Raw genomic sequence first — 23592 nt, 5'->3', positions numbered from 1 at the left:
AAGCACCACTTGTGTATACAGCAGTAGAAACTACAGGGAATCCATGGTAGAACTTCAAGGCTCACATCTGTCCAACCCATTATAAAACTCAGGTACAAGTACTGCTTAAATATTTATTAAGATTACACCAATCAGTTACAGGAAAGGAGCACTGCTGGTAGCATCTCTTGAATCCATAGGAAAACGAGATACAACTTGATGCTGTCCTTCGGAGACTGCCCCTGCAGAAGGGACAGTTCCTCGCCTGCATGATTTTCCCTTGTTCTAGTGCTAGCGAGAAGTGGAGGCAAGTTGTACCAGCTCCAACTACTCTCTCTTGCCACCGCAAAGAAAAGTTGACTATAAAGGTGTAGGAATAATAAACAACAGATAATGGTTAGACACTTAAGTAGTAACTCCTGCTCCATGACTTAAAAATACTGTTACAAGTAGGAAACAACAGCATTGTGAACACAGTTAACTGCATACTTGAATCTTTCTTGCTCAGTGGCTTTCTATTCCCTCACCAATCATTTTCCACTATGTGTTTGAAGCATTAACAAGCTGTGCTACCACTTCTAGGCACTTGTCTTAGTTTCTTTGCACTCTTGACAAGCTGTGCTGTCTTTCCATCAAGTGTAGTTAATTGTGACCAAGTGTGAAATTAAGCTGCTTTCAAAGAAGGCTTTGCAAGCATTTCCTCTCTCCTATAGTAACAGAGACATTCTTTACCTCCCGTCACCCCCCTTCTTTCTAGTTTACAGCTGCATACAGTGTCTTGAAGTGTGTACTCCTTGGTACTAGCTTCCCTTGCACACACGCCTTAAGGAAGCACTTGTGTAACAGACAGCTGACTGTTTTGAAATCAAGCATCAATACATTGACAAGCTTTTTAAAATAGGGACACACCCAGTGAATACACCAGCAGTGCCAGTGAGCAGTCTGCTCCTCACTGGAAGCACATGAACAACTCAAAACCTCAGAGTGCAGGCAGCTCACTTCTTGGTGCAGGTGGGGCTGAACGTAACAGAAGACCCAACAACTGCCCCTGTAAATTAGGTGGTGCTTCATACCAACTCCCTGAAAGGAAATGCGGGATGCTAAGGTTTAAATGTGTTGCTGAAAGTGGTATTACGCTCCATGTTGATGTAAGAGGTCAAGTTACAGCTCAAGAAGTCTGCAGTATTTTAAGTGTGCGCATATGATTTATTGCAACTGTTGGCCTTGACTAGTACATTACACCTACAGTTCATTTTATTTAACAAAATCCACACCACTTAACTCATTAGCTTTAAATCAAACCACAAGCAGTGCAGAATGCGACCACCCAAAATAAGAGGGGGCAGGGGTCCAGAAGAGGCATGTTTCTAACCCGAGGTGCTTAGTGCAGATCAACTCACAGCCCAGAACCAAGCAGATACAGGCCCTTAGCCCAGTGCAAAAAACCCATCTGTGTTCCTTGCCAGGGGATAAAATATCTATGGACTCCAGCTATCAGTTGGTTTTCCACTTCAAGAGGAGCCAGTGTTGTAACACCATTTGTGTAGTTACTACCAAGAGCCCCAGGGTGGAGTGTTCATCCTAGATGATCTGGCTACAAAGGATTTGTTGGCCATGGTTGGCAAAAAAGAAAAAAAAAACAAACTAGCAGCCTCACTCACCCACATTAAAACAGAGTTGAACAGCTGCAATAAGCCAGGAGTTCCTTCTACCACTAGTGCCAGTATGCATTTTGAAATACACAATTTCAGCAAGAGTCACTTCAAAACCAACTAGCCAAGTTCTGCTTTACGCTCACCTCAGCTTTAAGTCTTTGAAAGCCAGGAGAACAGGAGGAATTCTTGCTCTTTAGAAAAAGAACAGATAGCAGCTAACACTTTAAAGCCAGGAAGCTCTTCTGCCCATTCCCAGCTCAGAGGAAACCAGTTTCTGAAGAGAGCAGTTTAACAGCTTTACTGAAACAGTGCTGCTGTCACAATCAGATGGGCTTCTGCGCACGAATACTTCTGGGGAAGTAAAGGCTCTCTGCCCCTTCACTTAGGCAATACTGCAGCAGGCTGGCAGTGCCACGCAGATGTAAACACTTTCATACTGCTTATTAGGCCAAAAGAATTGACATGGCACAGACTAGAAGCCTTGGCTGAATGGTGTCTGGGTTGTTTCAAAACTTTGTTTCAGTATAAACCGATTTGGTAAGTTGGAATAAAGAAATCTTACTTCAACATAACGCTGTCATGGTTTCCTCCTGAACCCCTAGAAGCCCTGGAAACACAAGTTTAGTCTGTCCAAATTTAAATACTTAAACTATTAGCAGCAAAACAAAGCAAAAGGAAAAGAAAACCAGGAGAGGAAACTTCTCTTGAATAGCAGAATCACTTTGTGTGAACAACAGAGGTGCTGAACAGTAGCTTCTGCTTCTGTTTCTTTCTTTTCTTGCCTCCCTTTTCCTCTGTGAAGAATTAAAATGATATTGTCACTTTTCTCATGGAACAGGAACGTCACGCAGGAAACAATAAATGGTCTTCCCTTCCTAAATGACTTTATCAGTTTGTGATACTTCCTCTCAACTCACTGACCACAAGTAGCTTATAAAAAAATACTGCAGACAAACTTAAGAGATTACCACAGCTACGTGCACCTAGAAACATGCCAAACTGATTCTAAGGCTGCCATTGCAACGGCAGATTCTAGGACTGCAAGCATGCAGTGGTTTGCCTTTCGGATAGATATTGCTTTCATTCATGTCCAAAAAACATTACAACTGGAGCTTAAACTCACTGAAACTCCCTGCCTCTCGCCTCCAGTTCTCCACCACTCTATGCAGCCTCCAAAGAGAACCCAAAGCTGAACAGAACCAAGCATTATAAATGAGTTTTATCAGTTCTTCTCAATTTGTTTCCGACTCTCTAACCTGAAATTCCAGTTAGCAGTATCTTGACATTTTGGTCAAATTTCAGTGGCAGTCCAGCTGCTCAGCAGGCTAGGCATCTTTGAAGCATATAACCTAAATTTCCTTGAGGTAAAGCTTAAATTAAGTTCCAGCACAGATGGTAAACATGATGACCAGAAGACATCTTTGCCCTAATAGGATTCTTTGCTAGTGGGAGATCTCAGCGCCCACTAACAGAAGCCCAAATCAAGGTGCTCATAAAACACAACCTGATACTCTTCAGACCTGTTCTGCAGCCGATTTTTGGTCCCCCAAATCCCCTCTCTCACTTCTATCAGAAGGAGAAATACTAATTTTTTCCTACTTCAGAATTTTTCACGCTCCTCCAGCTCCCTCCCTTACCTGACAAATGCTCAGCTGCAGACGGTTTGTCCAGCTTCAGGAGGGCTGCCTCGATAGCTTGGCTGAAGGAATTCTGAAAGCTGGGCACAGGCGTGCGGTCAGAGCTGTCACTTTCCCCATCACTGTCTGCTGGCACAGGGAGTGCCAGAGTGTTCTCATCTGAAAGAAAGGAAAGGAGAGGGCTTTATAAAACTTTGGCAGTGCAGATGCCTCTCTACACTCCAGATGTTTCTTGTGAAGCTGTAAGATTTCTTAAGATTTAGATGCACAGAAAGGAAGCCAACACAGCAATACCAAGTTTTCTTACCTCTTGTCTTTGGAGCAGGTTTGGGCCACGTTTCTGGTTTTGCCTTTCCAACCCTCAACATCTATCAAAAAAAAAAGTAGTAAGATCCAATTAAACCCCAGGCACCAGGACAATCCTGCATATCCCAGAGTGGCAAGAATATCTAGGAGCCCCTTCCAGCACTCAAACTCCATGCTGTCTCTAAGTTTCATCTCACATCATTTTTGTGAGGAAGCAGTTGTACTCTTAGACCTAACCCCAACTACGACACCAGTAATTCTGACAAGATTTACTCTGTCACATGGCTTACCTGGGCAAAGGATGGGAATGGAGAGTCTTCTTCTAAGCTCCCACAGAGCAACGGGCTGGCCTGGCTGGCAGCAGGTGACAGTGGAGTTGGAATAGACTCTACAGAGAAAAAAAAATAATCAGTTAATTAAAGCCAACAGCATTTGGCAAAGGCATTTATTCTGCAGCTGCTAGTTATGAAACAAAACTAAAAGGTTTTCCTATTTTCTGTAATTAACCATATTTATCCTACCAGTTCCATCCATTAATCACACAGTGGAAACTCCTGAATTTCCTCACTATTTTTATTTAAGGAAGATTTGCAGGGTGATTTTTATTATTATTATTATCATCATCATCATCATCATTATTATTTTGGGGTGCCTTTTGTTTGCTTGTTTTGAAGAACCCATTAAGAATGGCTTCTACTATTTTATTTTTTTTAAATGAACTGCAAGATAAAACGTGGTAAAGCGTAACTGGACAAAAACCTGAGTGCTTACCAGTTATGGTTGTAGTAAAATAAACATGAGGTGAAGATAGAGAAGGTAGAAAAAAATGCTAGTGGTATTTTCCTGGCATACACACTCTTCTGCCTTTCCCCAGTCCCATCCCCTTTCCTCTCTTCTGCCTCAGCAACGATTGAAACAGTACGGTAACTACAACACAGCTAGCACTGTCACTAAAATAGAAGCAGTAAAAAGCAAACAGAATCTCAACAGTCTCAGTCTTCTGTGTATGATCTTGCAGGCAATCTAGGAGAGTTGTTTTTGGTCAGTATTAAGGAAGTTTAGTCTGATGACCTGAGTAGTAGATCCCCAAAGAACAACCAAGAGTTTTTTTGCAGATGCTCACCTGTCTGAAACACAGGGCTTCTGCCAAGAGGAGAAGGACAGAAGCTCTGATGATCAGTGCTGGTTTCTCCATGGCAAGATGTAAATGCAGGAAACTGCTGCAGATTCTCTAAAGCAATATGGACCTCTGGATCTAGAAAGAGGCTTTGAATTAAAGCACTACACAGTGTGGGGGAAGACTGTCAATATGCAACTTGTTTCAGGATTCAGGGAGATGCCAGCTCAAAAATTTTCTTTCCATCTGCTATTTTAGAGACCAGTACAAGCACTGCTGTTGGATGGAAGCAGCTCCCAGGCAATTTTTTTTTTTGCCTTCTTTACTTTCCACTCTATACAGTGATTACTATAAAAACAGAAATCAAGAATCCTGAGAGCTGTTTATACCAAGGAAAAATAGTGTTGCCCTCGAGTGCTGTCTCTCTCCCATAATATCTGACTATGCAGGAATAGCATAACATCATTTAATGCCCTAAAACTGCATTTTTTTTATTTTTATTTTTTACTCTACAGAGATTGTCCCTAATACACTGTAATCTCACTCTAAGCACACACTACAAACTAAAGGCCTTATAGCTAAAGACACCAGCTCAGCAACAGATGAGTGGGAACCAACCAGCAAGACTTACATTTGCCCTGTTTCTTGTTTTCTTCTATCTCAATTCTGCGTTCACGTCGTCGTTCATCACGAGCTTTCTTCTGCCGTAGGCGTTTCCTCTTTTCAATGTCATCTAGGAGCAACACACAACATCGGATATAAAAGAACCTCACCGATACTTTGGCAATGTTTTACTTTGTGATCATGTTCAGTTATAACACATTAGCAACAAGACATGCTTACAAAACAACATATGCTCTTCCAAGCAGTCAGGTCTTTTTATTCTTTGAGTAATTGTTGTCATTACAGCAGTGAATAGGGGTTGTTCTGACTAAACAGTCATCACACAGTTGACGAAAGAGGAGTAAAGCTGCTCCTTATGTTCCTTTTTCTGCCATTAAGGGAGAAATGCTCCCACTTCATCCCCACAGATCCACTAACAGAGGCTAGTAAAGCAGTACCAACCTGAGAACAACTCTAAAGTCTCCTTAGAGATGATAGGTGGCTTCAGAGCCAGTTCACAAATGCTGAACTCACAGGTGAGGGGCAAATGACATAGGTAGCGATGACGCTGTCTTATATCCTGATTTAAAACAGAACAAAAAAGAAAAAGAAAAAGAGCAGATACATCATTGCAACAAGGTCTAGAGGGTGCCATACTGATGAATAGTTGTGCAGACACAACACTCACCCTTCATGACATCAAATGGGAAAAAAAAAAAAAAGAGCATAGTAACACAATAATCATTTTATAAACTACTGAAGTGTGAACGATGCTTTAAGTCAGAACCAAATGCTCCAAAACCTCCACCAACTACACCATAATCATACCTGGATAAAGTTACTCCAGTTCAGTTATTGATCTTCTTGCTATTCCTCTCTTTTCACATCACTGGAATAAAACTCTACAATACCAGTCCTCTGGTGTACCTGTGCTTGCTCTAGACTAGATTTGCCCCTTGCACTTAAATTCTTTTGTCTGTCAACTTCCACTTCACTTGATGGGAACAAGGTGAGTTCCGTATTTCTCCTTGCAAACTTGAAGAGAATTCTCTATCTCTGCATCCATTCTTACCCAAACACATGCTTTAATAAAAATTAATTAGGAATTACATGTAATTGTTACTGCATATGCCAGTTCTTACAATAGCTTATCCAAGGCAAAGGAATTCAAGATCCATTCTCTCTTCTAGAGCTTCAGTGTCTTAAGCACCTTCACTGCCTCAGAGATGCCTCTATCTCAAACACTGAAGTTACTTTCCACCTTCTTATTTTACCTAAGATCCCACCTCTATCCTTGATGCTCAGAAGCAGCTGTTTGCTGAGGACATGCTGCAGAACACTCCTTTAGGTTCAGGAAGATGTGCCTAGTTCAAGGTACTCTTAAAAACAAACCAACGTTAAGCTTACAGTTCTCTTACTCCTAAAACTTCCTACCTTCTAGTAGAAGAAAGCAAGTTAGACTACAGTCTGCTTATCAAAATTAACTTCAACTATTGCACCTTACACAGATGTCCTTCACAGATAAGCACGCCTACCCATTCACAGTAATTATTTCTCATTATCAAGGAGAAACATCTCACCTGCCAGCTGCAAAGATCAAGTTACTAGAACGTGAAGATGAAATAATTACCTCTGTCATTGAGTAGCCAGCTATCTCCACTACAGCTGCAGTTATCTTCTCTGGACTCTTCTCCAAGCTGCCATATTCACGAACAAGACACCGAACATTCACAGGGTGAAGATACATGCACTGTCCATCCTCCGCTGTAGGACAAGACATCATTAGTTGTTCTATGTCTGTTAATTGCTAATACTCTTTTCCCCACCTCACTAGTAATGAAACTAAAACTCCTTTCTAGAAATCTAGAAGTTGTATTTCACAGAGTGTAGCTGAATTTATTGACCTGACAATTGTCTTCCCCAAAAAAGGATCCCAAAGGATGCACCCTTGCCCTCATGACTCCAGGATTTCATTGCACTTACCTTGATAGAAATAGTAAAAGGGAGAGTTGTTATGATGTCCACTGCTAATTGTATCTTTACATTCTTGGTAGCTTGTTTCAGCTGGATTTAATTCTTCTGTAGTTTTCACATCAGGTTCCCCTATGGTATCCACCTCAGGTACTTCCTCTTCATCCAGCACTGCCTCTTCTGATTCCACAGGAGGCAAAAAGGAACTTGCCTGATCAGAGCAAGGCTCCACAAGCTCCTCATCGAATGCAGAGAGATACTCCATGCCACACTACAACAACGGAGGGCATACAGTTAGTACCACAATCACCTCTTTCAAAAATGATCATTTCTGCAGAAGTCTTTGGTATCAGTTCACCCTGCACTGCAGCGTAAAGTGGCAGCCCTAGGCATCAACGAGATCCGCCCAAACACAACTGTTACCCACCTTTTTCTCATGGAGAACTGCAGGCTCTGTAGTCTTGGAGCTGTCTAGGACCAATTCTTCCACAGCTGCACTAATTCCAGCAATGCCACTGCTTTTATCCTTGTCAGCAGAGAGTGCTGTTTCTCGCTCCTACAGGTCATACAAAGAGAACAAGTTTTAGCCTCCTATTTTAGCCAGGAGACTATCACCGTAATTATCTTTAGCCTTGTTCTATACATCAGGTTTTCATAAATCTACAATACATCTGTGACAAAGACAGACCATTGAAGGGCAGTCCTCTTCCACTGCAGGACACACAAAGGCTCCTTTATAAAAAATATTATCTACATTTGCTTATGTTTGTTTGATAGAAGTTATCCCAGGAATTACTAGACCTGAAGGGGAAAACTATCTTCCTTTTAAATGAGAACTCCTTCACATTTCTGGGAGGAATACCATTTAATAAAATGCATTCTGTTCTTTTATCTTGAATGTCACATCAGATACCAGGAGCCCAAGGGCTACAATCTCCTCCAAGGTTCACACTGCTATTCTGGCAGTAAATATCACCATCTTGCTAGTACGTGCATCACAGAGACCAGAATAATCACACACAACCACTTAAGCAGCAAAAGATAAATGCTCAACATGCTGTTAAAAATAACATCACTAAAAACATCCCAAGAGGTTCTCACCTTCAGTTCCTGGATAGCAGCCTCAATAAAGCATGCCTCCGGGGTGTGTTTTTCCTCCTCATACTGTTTTAGTAACGCTGCTTTCTCCTCCAGAATCACCAACTGCAGGACCTGCTCCCTGGATGCCAGAAGCAGTTTGGAATACTGGCTGTGCTGGTCATCTGAACAGAAGGAGCACCAAACCATTAATATCTTCGGGTAGAGGCACCAGTTTGAACTGGCATCAGGAACCACCATTTCTTCTGAAGTTCCATTACGGCTCAACTTTGAGTTAATCCACTGCCAAGTGGACAATATTTAGAAAGAGTTTGATACAAACTCTGCATATTTATACCATTGATGACACAAGCTCGTGCCACGTACCTTCTCTGCTGCACGGATCTCCCTGAAGTTGCAGTTTACCACAACTCAGTTGCTAAGCTTCAAAACTCAAGTCCAAGTTTCCCTTTTTTTTTTTTTTTTTTGTGGAAGTATCACCCCCCCTTGAAGCTCTGGATGGTCAAAGCTTCCTGAAAACTTCTTCTCTCTATACTCAAAAATACTGCAACTGGAAAGTTTTGCAGAAGTGACCTACCTTTGTTTTGTCTCAAACTAATTCATAAACCCTTATATATTCAAAACCTGTATAGAACATTATTAGTCTTCTACAGGAAGCACAGCAGAAATAGTAGATAAACTAAAGAATTCCAAGGTCCAGCAAAATGTAGTCATCTTGTTACTAGAGCACTTGTCTTAACTGTAAGCTTTACAGCAAGTACAGAATCACATTGCATACATATTCACTGGACCTATGGGTCCAACCTCTTTTAAGGACAGTGTCTACAAAACATCCCATTAACGGTGAGGTTTCTGGGTTTGGAATGATCTCAAATCCAGTACTGCATCGAAGGAGAGAAGGGTTTGTTGTTTTATAATAGGATTTAAAGCCGTTTATTTTAAAAGGCTGAGGGACATGTAAGCACACGCTCTGCGTGCTGGATGCCCATTGTGAGTTAGCAGACTCGACTTTTTACAGAGAGCTTGAACACATACAGCTTTTTGCAAATGCGGCTGCAAAATGAAGCGAGCCAAGACAGCCCACAAAACAGCAACGCTAAGTAAAATTATTTCTTTAGTCACCAAATTTTCATGATACCAACAGATAAGATGATGATGCATTAGTCACAGTACTTGACTGGAGAAAACTGTAGAAGTCAGGCAACAGATGTTTGGAATAGGTTTGCAATAATTTTGACTATTTCCCCAAATCGTTCACAGATCTTAGTTGATAAGTGAAGATGATGAAAACCGTGTTGAAGAATACATCCTTGAAATAGCTTAGACACAGTTATTTTTGTTAAGCTGTAGAATGAGGAGCCAGAAGGCAAAAGTTAAGGACACTGAAGAGCCAACAGAAGCAGCGAGAATGACACCAATGACTGTACCAGCAAAAATGCACATCAAGCTATAACAAAAATTGAGAAGGCAGGAGTCTGCAGTGCAGTAACTTGAAGGGAAACAGAACACAAGTTGAAGTCTTAGAAAAAACAAAGTATGGGTAGATTGCTTATTATTAAGATGTGGTCATTAAGGTTTTCAGCTACCCATGCTTTGTGGTCTGAACTATTTTAAGACAGCAGCATGGCACTGCCATGGGAAATCTTTAGCCAAATCCAGGCCAGTTAGGAGCAGGATGCCAAGCACCAGTACTCAGACACTCACCTCCAACGTGAACAGGCTGTACCACATTCATCCACTGAGATTTGGGCAGTGCTATCAGAACACCTTTCTCTCTTCTCATAAGTTGCATCGTAATGACATCACCAATTGCATATTGGCGTGTTTCCATAGCAATAACACTGCAACGTAAAGAGGAGGTTATTATTTTTACAGGGTAAAAATAGTATTTCAGTGATATATATCATTTAATAGATATCAAGCCTCACCTCTTAAGATCCTTCTTGTGAACAGAGCCGTAACAAATAGGGCACTTACTCCAGGTTTTCTCACTCAAGGAGAGATAGTGAAGGATACATGCCCAACAAAAGATATGCCCGCAGCGGGTGATCTTTGCTGCTGTAGGCGGGTACAGACAGATTGGGCAAGAGGGTACTTCATGGCTACAAATTCGCTGAAACAGCACACGAGAGGAATAGTACAAGTTATAGACTTGGAAATCATTCTGTGGCACAGAAACTAAACCTGTAAGATCTACTCTAATATATTAATCTTCCAGTTCTTCAGGTTCTGCTTATTTACCAGGAAATTAAGTACACCATGAACTAAATAACCATTTTGGTCAATATGTGGAATAGCCTTCAAAACCAACCCATCTATTTTTACTCTAATGAGCAACTATTCTCATGTTTTCCCCTCTTGTATTTGTCATCACTTAAGAGCTAGCAACATTATCATCATCTGAATTCAGACAAGAAGTCAGCAAATGAACTGTCACCTCACACCAGCACATTTGTGCAGTCCTGTTTAACTGAGAGACTGAACTTACCTAATTTCATGAACATTCTAGTTTAGTCAGATGTTTTGTTAGCATCTGTATGTTGCAGAGACAAAACAGCCAACCAAGCACCTGATTTTTCAGTTCTCTCATAGGGTCAGGTAACAGTAAATGTACCTCCCCACCAGCTACACCAGCCACGACGACTAGTCTTCACAGACTAAGTTTCTACTTCAGGTAACCCAAAGTTCTGGCCACAATTATCAGGAGATTTTCCACTTTGTTGCTAGGCAAGATGGGCCACTTATGCACAAGATAATTCTTCAAAATTCTACACTCTAGTCCTCTTTCATGGACTCATGCCCAAGTTTTCTGTTAATATCTCAATCACAAGGACTGAGTCTACAGAATGTCAGATACTATTTTTGATGAGCTCCCATCTGCGAAAGCAAGAAGAAGCTGCTAATTTTCCTAATAGATTTTAACACTTCTCTTTTCCTGTCATCAAAGTACTTCATAATATATTCCATGACAGATCATTCCCAGTATTGTGGGAGTGACAGAAAAGGCCTGAAGCTCAGAAACAGCTGAGTTTTACGTAACATCACAAAGAAGCAGTTAAAGACAGACTGAGTTTCTTAATAAGACAAAAAAAAATCTAGCCCATCACAACTGACCACTTGCTCCACAAAGTCCCAGTTGACCAAGGTATCTGGATCAGCAAAGTGGACTGTGTAGTCCTGTTCTTCAGAGACAACAAACTGGCAGCTGGGGAAAGGCAAAGAGACAGATGATCCACTCAGTTGTTTCTAAAAACTCTTGGAGAACTATCCCATAGGATTCTCAGAGCTTCTTCTTTGGCCAGCAGAAAGCTACTGGACACAGTTTGGAAACTTCTACCAACAAAACCCAACAGAGTTCAGTTCACAACCAGATTCCCAGAATACAGATATGTCTAATTTCAGTTAGACACAGCATCGCATACTACCTACAGAGCGAGCCGGGCAGAATGGTTTTCCAGAAAAAAAATGGAACAAACAGAGCCAGCTCCATCAGGGATCTCTTAAAAACAGGGAATCCACAAGTGGAAAGAGCATGCTTACAAGAATTAGAACTACTACAGTTCCTGTAAGCAGACTTTGCTACAATAAGTGAAAATCAAGTCACAAATCAATAGGGAAAAATCAGAAGCATTAACACTGAAAATAGTTTTTATTATATTTAACGTGATCAGATATGGGAAGTCCTTGACACACTTCAAATTCTAGTGAAAGTGACCGTTACTACCAGTCAAAAGAAATTCAGCTGCTGGATTACCATACTGATCACTGTTTGGGTTACTATTACTTAGGGACCTGTGATGTGAAGCCAACCTGAAGCAGCAGTTTAAGAATTAAGAGACCCATATGAGTAATCGCTTATGGCACTTAAATTCAGATTAGCTTTAATCCAGCAACCACTGCCCCTACCATCTCAACATGCTGATTTTTTTGGAAGAAATGTTAACTTTCCATAAGGGAACTACGTAAGTCTTCCCAAACGGAGTGTCATATTCCACAAACAATGCTGGAAAAGTAAGGCAGAAGACTAACTGGCTTATGTCCAAAAGACTCAGTCAACCAGATACCTTGTTAATAGGTAAAGAAGAGAACTTCATATGTTTTTTCTCTTTCAAGTACAGTAATGAGTATTAAAAACACCTGAAGTAACTTCACCCTGGAAGAGTATTCAAGATCAAACAATTCCCTGGCCGATTGTTCCTTACGGCTTACTGTCTCTGTAGAGGTCTGAGAACCTTGCTAGTCTTCCACTCACTTGGCCTGTAGGAAGAGTTCCTTGTTGAAAGGTTTATGTCCCCACTTGTTCCTTTTCCCCCAGTTGCCATGTCCATTCCCATCAAAATGGCCTGCTTGGCCACGGGGTTCAAAAGTGAAGTTCAGTAAGTGGTTCAGATTGATCTTCTTGGGACCAGAGAACTGGGCAGGGCTGAACTCTGCCCGTTGAGCCTCTGCTACCTAAGAGACAACAGCATTTATTAGAACTTGCTAGAATTTACTGCAAAAGCATCAGTACAAGTTGATACCCAGGCCCCAGCAGTGATCATGTGCAGAATATGCAGCACCCTCCGACTCACCTTCTCCTACTCCCATTCCACAAATCAAGCACTGCAGCCAAAGTGCATGAGAACCTGGAAGTTAGAACTGAGTGGTCTTACCCCACACGGATGAATTGGAGGAGAGCAGAAAAACAACCCAAATAACGACAAGTAAAAGCCAACAATACCTAGTAGTCGAGGTTAATAACAGAAGAAAGTTGCTGAGATCCTGGCAGTATTCTTTTATATGGCCAGTAACATACATTTGGCTACTATTGCACAAATAATACTTGTTTGTAGTTAGTTTCCATATAACAAAGCAGAGAATGAGGACTGAACAGAGACAGCAAGTGAGTTTTGACAGAGTTAGCATTTTAGGCAGGCAGCTTTGCTCATCCACTAGAACTGAAAAAAATCAATGACTTCTGTATCAATGCAAACCCACCAGTGATCTACAGTATTCATACCCACAGCAGTATAAGCAGCCCCGGTCTGGTTTTACTCCATCTTGATGTCACCAACGCTAATTTGATTACTTTCCCAATGCCACTACCACGTGCAAATTTGTACACTCAAGTGCTTAGACACAATCATCCCGGACTTTTAAAAGCTAGGAAGTGTATCACTATGGATTTTCATGAAGAACCTTTGTTTCCTGAGATATGCACGTGGCCTGCCTAGGTACCCATTCCTCAGGTGGCATTTCCACTAGTTTTACTGTTCCTTTTTATGGCAAGTCTCTCAGAGCAGAGAGCACTCTTCTTCTGTTGTTGCAAAGTTGTTCTGCTCACACTCAATGTGGCATCTCAACGATGTTAGCACCTCTTATCGCTCCTTCCCTTCCCAGCCCAGGAGCTGAATACAGAAGACCTATCTAGGCAGGTCAGAGCGATCCTCTCGTCCCAAGAAAGAAGGCCTTGGAGACACGGCATTACAATTCTCACCTCATCTCGTCTTCCACCATTACAAGAGCTAAAAAGTTTGCCACTTCCGCCGCTACCTCCCCTCTGAGGGGGCATCTTGTTAAAAGCTTTGCTTTTCTGTGAATTGGAGCGACGGGACTGACTGGAAAAGTTCTCATTTTTGGAATATGCAGTTTCTCTTTTACGGTTATAACGCTGCTTGGATCCATTCGCATTCTTTCCATCTGAAAGAGAAAACAAGGATCAGACGGGCAGCCCCAGCTCGCCGCACGCGCAGCGCCCCGCAGGCAGCACGGCCTGTCGGCCCAGCACCTGGTGCCAGTGCTGTTCAAAGGGCTCACGGCTATGCCAAGGTCTCCTGCAGCCCACAAACCCTTTCACTCCTGTTACTGTCCAAAGAGCTGGTCAAAGAGCATGAAAGGATTTATTTGCTGTGCTTTGTATTTCTTAGAGCACCTCAGTTTGCTTCATCCAGGTCTGGAGTCGCCGTCACCAGACAGCGGCCTGAGGTGTCACCTGTGTGACAAGTGACAAACCCCAGCGCTACAGCCTCACACCCAGCTGTTGTCAAGTTCTGGAGCGGGGCCATTTGTCATTCCCTTTCTGAATACCCTATATAAATATGCTGAATATCCTACATAAATATGCTGGATGTCCTTATATAAACACTGCGGCCTGCGTTTGTCTTGAAGCCTCCCACTTGGCAGGACCCCGCTGCCTGTTTTCACTCAGTCCCACCCCTACATTTAGAAGTCCCCAACAGATCCAATTCCCTTCTAAAAACCCCCTCTTGCTTTCGTAAAACCAACAAACACCGATCAATCCTGAGGGATGAGCCCAGAGCTTTGGCCTCGCGGGGCACAAACCCAGTTCCAGAGCACCAAGCCCACCCACCCTGGCAGCGAGGAGCTGCGCACAGCCGTGGCCACGGCACGGGGAACAGAGGGGAAGCACACAGCAAAACACCACAGGATCAAGGCTCACGAGAGCAGGAAAGTCCGTCAGGATCTTGAGAGGCGTTTCCTGCATGGAAACAGCTGCCTGGTTAGGCTGCTAGCACAGTACATGAGGGCTATGAAGACACTTCTCACAGCCTCAACCCAACATCAGAGGGGTCTCAGCTCCACAGGCTGCTCGCCCACCCGCTGACCTCGTGCTCCCACCAGCTGCTGCTCCAGCTCTAACAGGAGTCAGGCTGAGAAACCAGGCAGGTGAATGCCCCAGGCCCAGCCAGAGCTCTGTGCACCCCGGCCGTCCCCAGATACCCAGCGTTACGCACACCAATGCCTCACGCTGGTTACAACATCCTGACCCTGTCCCTAAAGGCCTGCTAGTTTCTCCCTTCCCATGTCGTAGTCCTCCCCACCCCTTAAAGCAAGTCCTGTGTGGCAACAGGCACGTCCCGTAACTGCTGGCCGCGTTACTCACAGGCAGTTTTCATCACCAGTGCCTCCAGCTCGGCCCTTCCCCTGCACTGCCTCCTGAGCGGTCACAGCAGCTGGAACGGGACCCCTCACAGCCTCCCTTTTTCTGGTTACTTTTAGTTTTCTGTCCCACCGACACCCCCAAGACAAGGAGCAGAAGGTCTGTGCGATACTGAACACCACTGAGGATCCAACCACGTAGTAAGTTGCTCCATCAGAGCACCGTGGCTGGGCTCGGAGCGGGTCTGCTGCTTCCTGCTCATGGCAGACCCCAATCTACACCTGCAACTGGAGCTACAGAAGTCAAAGGAGCCTCCTGCTGCTTTTGCGTGATGTGACAGTCATTTTGCAAGCAGATTTTGTCACCTGAGCCCATAATTCAGAACTAAACCAATCCCCAAGAACCACAGCCGTGCTGAGCCCCACAGCCTGCAGGGCTGCAGCACTTGGGCTCGGTGTTATCAGGAAAAAAACACACCACAAGCTGCCAAGCGCTCAGGGTGTAACCCGGTCTGGCTTGGTGATTATTCAGATAGACCTTTTTTTGAGAGTGTTTGTGGGAAAGAGGCTACAACACCCCCCCTGAGGCTCCGGTCACAAATTCAGGCATTTAGGAGGGATTCAGAGCACTGCTGCTGCTCACTGTGAGCAGAGCCTGGCACTCCAGGGCTCAGCCACCCTCTGATCCCTGCAGTCAGTGCACACCCTAGAGAGGCACAATCCCACTGTGCCCATAGCGACTTGGCAGCTCCTCTGCAACCACGAACTGGAAACAACTCCAGAGGACACGCTCAGCCTGAAGCAGGTTCAGATGATCCTTCACGAGGTCCAAGGGCAGCTTGTACCTGCAGCTAACAGGAGAATTTCCTAACCCTTGCTGTTTTCATCAAGTTAAGCACCATCAAAGGCACCAACTTGTCACCAGCTGGTTTACACACATTCCTGGCATGCTGCACCACTTCAGACAGGCTCTGAGAGCCTCTGCGAGCCCCTGTGAGGACTCTTAATTTCACAGGGAAGTCCTCTCCGCCTGTGCCCTCCTTAGGAAGGGCCTCACATGACAGTCTGAAAACACAAACCTGATTTTACTGATTTCAGTACACCCAGAGTAATTATTTAGGATTACTTTAGAGATTCTGGGCCATCAGCGTAGCAATGGAGTCAACTGACGACCAGAAGTTTGAAATAAGTGTTTGTAAGCTGGACCACCTCTTTTCTTCCCCCCATTTGGGTTTGGGGGGTTCTCTTCCCACTTCTTGGCAAATTATTAAAGAGCAGCACTGCTGAGGTATTCACTCTTGACTCAGGTCCTCAATTAGCCCCTCTGCACTTCACAAAGCTGAACCTGTAACATTTTTACCCGTTCACACTCCAAGAGAAAACTTACAAAGTAGTGTCCATGTGATTTTATAACACCAGCAACAAAGCTGTCCTTGCCTTTCGGAGCCAGCCCCACAACCTGGGGGTTCTCCTGATGGACACCACCTCTGTTAGAGGACCTCCACCTCCAGGGGAGTTCAAGTTCTCGGGCCTAAAGGCAGCAGCCACAGGCACCCAGTTTGGTCCTGGAGCTGCAGTGCTGGTTGCTGCACTTCCCTTCCATCTTTGTGTCTTCAGCTGAGCAGCATTCGAGCAAATCGTCCTGCACAGGGGGAGCTGGGTGAGGGATTGTGCTGAGCCCCCAGGGCATTTGCACAAAAGCACATCGAAGAGATTTGTGCTGCTAAGGAAAATGTCCCGGTGAGCAAGGGGTGAATAAGCAGCCACGCGCCCTGGCAAAGCTTGTTTGCGCTGTAATAAGAAGGCCCAGGAATGTCTACAAGAATTCCTCTGTCCGTCAGGTCCCAAGGACTGAGCAGAAACCCAGCAAGGCACTTCTCCTTTTGCTACTCGATTTCATCCCCGTGGGATGGGACTCCTAGTGGCTCACTATTAGAACTAAAAAAATAATACTTTTTCTGTTGGAAAGTTCTGAGTTCAATTTAGTTTCTAAGACCAAGCCCAACAGGTAGCTGGAGCACAATTTCCCCAGGACAGAGAGCCTTCAGAGTTTTCAGAGCACCTCCTGTACAGTTCCTGAAACAGGGGAGAAACCGGGCGGGCCACACCAGCTGCAGGCAGCCACGCCGCTTCCAGGTGGATAAGGAACAGGAGACAGAAATCCTGTGCGGTGACATGCCAGCGCCCTGAGCCCAACAGCCACCAAAACACACCCACCCACTGGCACCGCCGCAGCCGGGATGCTCAGCCCATGGTTGTTGGCGCTCACCTGCCCAAGTGCCCCTTCTCATTTTAGTTTGCAGCACCCTGCAGCGAAGAGGCTCCCAAAAACATGTCTACGAGAACAGGTCCTGTTTTTAAAAGGACTCTTCGATGCACTGTAAGGGTAGCAATTCATCCCAGATCACTTCTCCCTCCGCTTCAGTTAAGAAACAAATATCTCAGAGGCAAAACTGTGCCATGCCAAATCATTCTGTTGTGTTTAAAAAGAAGTCTTCAAAATAACTTTTTTTTTAATTAAAAATTAGTCTATTGTATTGGAGTAGAACAGCAACAAGCACCATGATTTATACCCTCACTGCTCCTCCTCAACTTGTGACCTTGCTTCAAGCCTGTGAAATGTGGCAACCCACAGGAATCCTTTAATAACCTCCCATTTGGGGCTGCAATGTCAGAGCCTGTATTTCCTTCCTCACTCCAGGTATTGTTTCACCTACACGCAGGCCCACCAGCACAGCACAGGCCCCTCACCTCCCCTGCTGAACAGCGCTCCCGTCCTGTGAGCTGCCCTCCCTCCTCACGCCACTAAGGCAGCGCTGTCCTTCCGAGGTGCCCCGTGGTAAGGCAGGGTCAGAAACCCTCTGCAACGGGAAAGCCTCGGGCCTGCCAGGCTTTCACACCGCCTGCCGTAACATAAACAGAGCTGATACGCTTTGTTATCCCGGCTGAAGCCTGGTTCTAAGGACTCCCACTGCATGCCTAGCACCCGGCATCCCCTGCTTCCAGTGGCCTGGCCATGGAAAATGGAAATAAGAGACCGAAAAACATCAACATTGGCTACCAGTAATAAAAGCCCTGCATGAAATCCTGCTACTGATGCCAAAAGATTTCAAATCCATTCCAGATTGCAACACCTCCCAGATACCAACACTGTTAACCCTCTGTGAACACCCTAAGTGTTACAGAAACAAAGCACTGAGGAAGGAATCAGTACCGCAATGGTGCTGTAGCAACCTGTAGGCAGTCTCCTCATGCTTCTGGGGCTAAACCCGCTTCTTTCAAGCACTACTGCCCCATTTTTAGGTTTTGAAAAGAATGCAGGGGTGCCAGGAACTTTCTGCTCCCGATCAGCCTTAGGGAACTGGAGGCGGTTTAGGTCTTACCTTGAAAAAATTCATGACAGGGCCCACAATGGCTCATCACGACCCGCGCTGTCAGCAAAACTGGCTGTTTGCTCTGACAGCTGCAACACTTTGATTAAAGTACCAGATAAGCAAGTAACGTGCACTCTGAACCCTTCCAAAATAAGTTACCAAAATACAGCCTGCAATGGGAATGCCGGGTGTGCTGCGGGACCTCCTCAAGCAAGGGCAGAGCACTGCACTCAGCTGGAGACCAAGATAAAGTTAAGGCTCCTCTTAACAGGGAGAGGCAAATACGTTTGAAATCAGAGCTTTGGCTCTCAAACTGATTACTCCAAAGCTAGTGGCAATCAAACGTGCCCCTTCAGAAAGAAGAGGAACCGCAGCTCACCAAACAGGAAACAGGGCTGGAAGAGGAAGGAAGAGGAAAGCAAACCCCAGCGGTGACCCGAAGGGAAACCTACCAAGGGCCGGCTGAGAAACAAACACCGCAGCAGGGGGGAGGCAGCTCGGCTCCGCCACCCACCCGGCAGAGGCACCGGGGTGCCCGGAGCCAGCTGCTGCTCCCTTCCCGTGGCTGCCCCGGGCCCCTTCCCTCCCCTTCCCCCCTTTCCCCCCCCCTTCGCTCACCGCCTTTGGGCTTAGACTCCCCGGCGGCGGGCCCCGCCGATGCGGAGCGCGGCTGCTGCCCTTTGCCGCCGGCCGAGGAGCCGGGCGCACCGGAGCCGCAGGGGCTGCTCTTGTCCATGGCGGGGGCGGAGGCGGGGGAGGCGCCGGGCGGGCTCTGCAGCATCAACGGGCGCCCCGGCGGGCGAGGGGCGGCCCTGGGCGGGTGGGGGTGGGGGGCTCGGCGGGCGCTGGCGGAGCCGGCGGGGGCCCAGGCTCATGGCCCGCGGCGGGGAGCGGCGGGGGCGGCGCAGCGCGGCCTCGGCCTCCTTCATGGCGACATCTTCTCGGCGCTCCGCTCGAACCGGGGGAAGGCCGCGGGAGGCCGGGCCGGCTCGGAGGGGCTCCGGGCGAGCCGCGCGGGGGGAAAAAGCCACGGAGGGAGCCCCGCGGGGCCCTGCCCTGCCGCCCGGCGCCGCCCGCAGCCCCGCTGCTCCGCGCCGCCCCGGCCCCGGCCCCGGCTCGGCCGCCGCCGCTGCCCCGTAATGGCGACCAGGCGCCCGCAGCTCCGCCCGCACCCGGATGGAGCCGGGCCCCGCGGGGCGCGCCGGGACTGGGGGGCCGCGAGGGATGCCGGGGCCGCGAGGGCTGCCGCGCGGGGCGTGCTGGGAGATGTAGGCGAAGGGTCATGGGGGGAAACGGGGGAAAAAAGGGGATAAAAGGGAAAAACGGGGGGGAAAAGGGGGAATAAAAGGGCTGCTACGTCTTAGGGAGGCGCCATGGGGCAGCACCGGGAGTCAGTGTGTGAACAGCAGAGTCTGAGAGGGCGTGAAGGATCACATTCCACCACCGCATCGTAACACTGGTTATCTGTGGACTTTATTAACTTTCAAACTTCCAAACTTCTCCTTCAAAGCAAAAAAAAAAAGTTTAATATTTCAAAGGCAACAGAGATTCTAAATGTATTTTAATGAGCATCCATGTACCACCCACACCCATAGAGTATATCTGCTGATCCCTTTCCCATTATTTTGGGGGCAAGAACTCCAAATTCACTGGGACGGCAGTTCTCAGGTTTCTTACCAAAAAGAAAAAAATAATTAAAAAAAAAAAAAGCAGGACACAAAGAGACAGAACTAACACATAACCCTCTAACAGAAGCCATGTAAGAGGGCTTTTAGCTGCTGTTTGTCCGTAACTGGGATTTATTATTCTTAGATACCTTGATGAAGTTATGAGTGTGGATACCACAATGCTTATGTGTTTTGGATTTGAGAAAGGATTTTGTCAGAAAGCCAGTCATTCACACTCACAGGGAAATAAGTAGCACAAGCAACACTAGAGAAAGAGATGAAAGAGATAAAGCAGTCATAAAACTCTCAAAGGCAGAACAACATTTTTTATCGGCAAAGAAACTGTGAGGAAAAAAAAATTAACACAAGGAATGGTTATTTTTGCTATCTTCCCCTCAGATACAATAAGAAAACCCATCACCACAACACAATCCCTGCTGTCACCCCTGAAGCCCAAGATCTGCTTCCTCGGTAAGGCCGCAGGCGCCGGGCTGTGGGTCAGCACGCAGCAGCTGGGTCACGAGAGGACAGCCGGGGGAGCGGTGCGCGGCTCTAGCCGCACTTGAAGAGCAGCACAGCGAGGTGACCCAGGTAGACGAAGATGAAGTGATTGGTCTCGTGAGTGACACAGCTGGAAAAATCCCTGCCCACAACGCAGTGCCACGTGGGGTTGTATTTCCTGTCAAACTCCTGCGGGAGAGACCGCTGGGGAGCGCAGGGAAGGGCTGGAAGGGGTCGTGAAGGAAGAAGGGGAGGGAGAACGCCGAGAGCACGCCCGCGGGGCACACGAGGGACTCACGGCCCCCCCCCGGGGGTCAGGCAGGGCGCCGGGGCCGGCCCTTTACCCTCTTGATGCGCGCCGCCACGTCGAACTCCACGCCCTGCTCCTCCAGGGAGCGCAGGGCGCACTGCACGGCCTGCTGCTGCATCTCCTCCGCCATGTCCGTGTCCTTGATCACCGCCTTCTGCTCGCCCATGGCCCCTGCTGCGCGCCCGACACCGACCCCGGTCACGGGAGGGCCCCCTCAGGGCCAGCCGCAGCCGCTTCCCTCCCGCGCTCCACACCTCGCCCCCGCCGCCGCCCGTTTAACGGTCCCGCTCGCGCCGTGCCCGCCTCTTTACGGCTCTAGCCCCGCCCCCTCCCCTCACCGCCCGCCAGCGATTGGTCGCCGCCGCCGCCGCTCCGCGCGCTCATTGGCTGTGGCGGACACCCGGCAGTGGGGCCGATCCAGCCGGGCGCGCCCCCCACGCGTCGCCATGGCAACGGGGCCGGGCCGCGCCGCAGCGCCCCCTGCAGCACGGGCTGGGGGCGGCACCCAGGGGGCAAACTTCGCTGGGAAAGAAAATAGCCCTAAAGCTCTTAAAACAGCCCTAAAGCTCTTAAAACAGCCATAAAGCTCTTAAAACAGCCCTAAAGCTCCTAAAACATAACATTTTTATTAGCTGAGAAGCTCACTCTGGAAAGAAAATAAATACAGAGGCCTTTGGGGGCTGTTTTTCCCCTAAACGCAGCACAACCAGCAGGGATGGCCCCACATCACCCGTGCCCAGGTCTCTGCTCAGGGAGGTGCGGCTCCGTGAGCAGCCCGCGGCTCAGCCGGCTTTGAAGAGGAGCACGTTGAGGCCGCGCACGAGGAAGAAGATGAAGTGCTTGGTCTCGTGGGACACGTAGCTGCCGAACTTCCTCCCCACGACGCAGTGCCACGTGGGGCTGTACCTCTTCTCGAACTCCTGCAGGAAAGACCGCTAGGAATTGTCTGCACCCCACAAATCTCGCTTTTGGAAAGGCGGCTCAGAAGCAGCAGGAGCTGTTGAGGCTGTTACTGGCCACTCACAGCTCGCTGGCTGCTTGGACAAAAGAAACAAACAAAAAATACCTCAGCGCTTCCGAGCTGAGCAGGCGTAACCGCAGGGATTTCCCCAAAAATGTCAAACCACGACCTCACGCTACACCTGTTAAGTTTCAGGTCATGCAGTTGTGTTCTGCCACCGTCCCATCACACTCCGGAGCCTGCCACACTTTATATATATGTATATATTCATACAGGTCTATTAAAGGCAGAACATTCCGGTCGGCAATCAGATGCTGTCATATCCAACAGCTCTCAAACGAGGAAACTCTGTGGGAGCACGCAAGCATTTCTAGCAGGTATTGCAACCTTGGCTAAGCGCTCTGCTCAGGTTCCAACCAGGAGCCACGTGGAAAATCTGACAAACTGTGAACCGACCCCTCTGATCTGCACTAACAAAGTTCATATTTCTTGCAAATGGAAAAAAAAAACACTGGTAGCTCTGTTAGGATGGCAGAAAGGAAGACGTCCCCAACAGATGTGCCAGCACTATTTACCTGAAAGAGCTTCCAACAGGTGTACTGCTCAGATCCAGAGAACCCTTAGATGTCTCCATTTGGTAAAGCCAAAACTGTATCAGAAGTAGATCTGCACAGGGATTGTTCGCTTTCACACATACCTAACAGTGCCCTCAGACTCAGGTTTTTAGCAGGAGTCAGCACATAGAAAGGGGGCACAAATACAAAAAGTTTTGCAGAAAAATACTTTTTAACTGCAAATTTTGAAGCAGCTAGTCAGTCCTGCACAACTACTACAGAAACATGAGTGGAACCTTAAGGCCCACTTGAACAAAATTTAAGTGGTAGGTGAAAACAGTGGAAAAAGCTCCAGCGGATTTAAATGCACAACCCACTGGTTTCTACCAAGCAGTTGTGGGACAGGTCAGACTCTCTCCGGTCTCCCCCGGGCACCAGGCTGGTGAGCCAACAGCTTAAAATGAAGGCATTGCAAAAGAGAAGGGGCAGAACCAGGAAGGGGATGTGTAGGGCTGGGGGAACTGCGGGAAGTGAGCCCACAGCCCCACGTATCTCGTGTGAATGGAACTGGCTTTTCCAGACGGTGTGCCAACAGCCACCCGCTGGGCTCCTGCTGCCCACACAGCGCTGCACGGGCAGGCAGCAGCAGACATTTACCCTCTTGATCAGGGCGGCGATTTCTCTCTCCAGGCTGTACTTCTCTATGGCCAGCACGGCGCACTCCACGGCCTGCTGCTGCATCTCCTCGGGCATGTCCGTGTCCTTGATCACCGCCTTCTGCTCCCCCATGGCCCCCAACACCTCACGGAGCAGCCGGACACCCGGCTGGGCACCCCGAGCCGGGCCCCGCAGCACCCCCCGGCCCCTCAGCGCCCCGCAGCAGCCCGAGGCCCGCCCCCGCGGCCCGGCCCCGCCCGTTGAACGGCGCCGCCCCCCGGGCAGCACCAACGGCAGCGCCCCGTAATGGCGGCGCAGCACCG

General features: G+C 47.3%; 3 protein-coding genes across 4 annotated transcripts; all 3 read right to left on the bottom strand.

Annotated features, from left to right (window-relative positions):
- Nucleotides 1-99: 99 nt before the first annotated feature.
- Nucleotides 100-19546, bottom strand: RNF10 (ring finger protein 10). 2 transcript variants are annotated; one of them, XM_027469989.3, is made up of 17 exons: nucleotides 19238-19546; nucleotides 13843-14045; nucleotides 12619-12818; nucleotides 11481-11571; nucleotides 10295-10479; nucleotides 10071-10207; nucleotides 8370-8530; nucleotides 7696-7824; nucleotides 7281-7539; nucleotides 6928-7061; nucleotides 5760-5877; nucleotides 5326-5427; nucleotides 4701-4832; nucleotides 3868-3965; nucleotides 3579-3639; nucleotides 3272-3430; nucleotides 100-2428 (listed from the first exon to the last, which is right to left on the bottom strand). In XM_027469989.3, the coding sequence occupies exons 1-17, from the start codon at nucleotides 19398-19400 to the stop codon at nucleotides 2352-2354; spliced, it is 2409 nt and encodes an 802-aa protein (XP_027325790.1). In that variant the 5' UTR covers nucleotides 19401-19546; the 3' UTR covers nucleotides 100-2351. The 2 variants fall into 2 exon arrangements, with proteins under 2 accessions (XP_027325790.1, XP_005026712.1); XM_005026655.3 differs by lacking the exon at nucleotides 19238-19546 and adding an exon at nucleotides 18629-18680.
- A 1038-nt stretch (nucleotides 19547-20584) lies between these two features.
- On the bottom strand, nucleotides 20585-21418 carry LOC113839606 (dynein light chain 1, cytoplasmic-like). The gene is made up of 2 exons (XM_027470000.3): nucleotides 21132-21418; nucleotides 20585-20976 (listed from the first exon to the last, which is right to left on the bottom strand). Exons 1-2 carry the CDS (start codon nucleotides 21261-21263, stop codon nucleotides 20839-20841), a joined length of 270 nt encoding a protein of 89 aa, XP_027325801.1. The 5' UTR covers nucleotides 21264-21418; the 3' UTR covers nucleotides 20585-20838.
- A 280-nt stretch (nucleotides 21419-21698) lies between these two features.
- LOC101791482 (dynein light chain LC6, flagellar outer arm) lies at nucleotides 21699-23585 on the bottom strand. Its single transcript, XM_005026653.6, has 2 exons — nucleotides 23270-23585; nucleotides 21699-22017 (listed from the first exon to the last, which is right to left on the bottom strand). Exons 1-2 carry the CDS (start codon nucleotides 23399-23401, stop codon nucleotides 21880-21882), a joined length of 270 nt encoding a protein of 89 aa, XP_005026710.2. The 5' UTR covers nucleotides 23402-23585; the 3' UTR covers nucleotides 21699-21879.
- Nucleotides 23586-23592: the final 7 nt, after the last annotated feature.

This window comes from Anas platyrhynchos, chromosome 16, assembly GCF_047663525.1.
Source record: "Anas platyrhynchos isolate ZD024472 breed Pekin duck chromosome 16, IASCAAS_PekinDuck_T2T, whole genome shotgun sequence".
Lineage (NCBI taxonomy): Eukaryota > Metazoa > Chordata > Aves > Anseriformes > Anatidae > Anas > Anas platyrhynchos.
This window is presented reverse-complemented; position numbering and strand designations above follow the sequence as displayed.

Coding starts and splice junctions, on each gene's coding strand:
- RNF10 (XM_027469989.3), bottom strand. CDS start 19,400: ATGCTGCAGAGCCCGCCCGGCGCCTCCCCCGCCTCCGCCCCCGCCATG. Junction 8,531..10,070: donor ACAGCCTGTTCACGTTGGAG/GTGAGTGTCTGA, acceptor CCTTCTGTTCAG/ATGACCAGCACAGCCAGTAT. Junction 4,833..5,325: donor AAACAAGAAACAGGGCAAAT/GTAAGTCTTGCT, acceptor GCCTCTTTCTAG/ATCCAGAGGTCCATATTGCT.
- LOC113839606 (XM_027470000.3), bottom strand. CDS start 21,263: ATGGGCGAGCAGAAGGCGGTGATCAAGGACACGGACATGGCGGAGGAG. Junction 20,977..21,131: donor TGGCGGCGCGCATCAAGAGG/GTAAAGGGCCGG, acceptor TCTCTCCCGCAG/GAGTTTGACAGGAAATACAA.
- LOC101791482 (XM_005026653.6), bottom strand. CDS start 23,401: ATGGGGGAGCAGAAGGCGGTGATCAAGGACACGGACATGCCCGAGGAG. Junction 22,018..23,269: donor TCGCCGCCCTGATCAAGAGG/GTAAATGTCTGC, acceptor TCTTTCCTGCAG/GAGTTCGAGAAGAGGTACAG.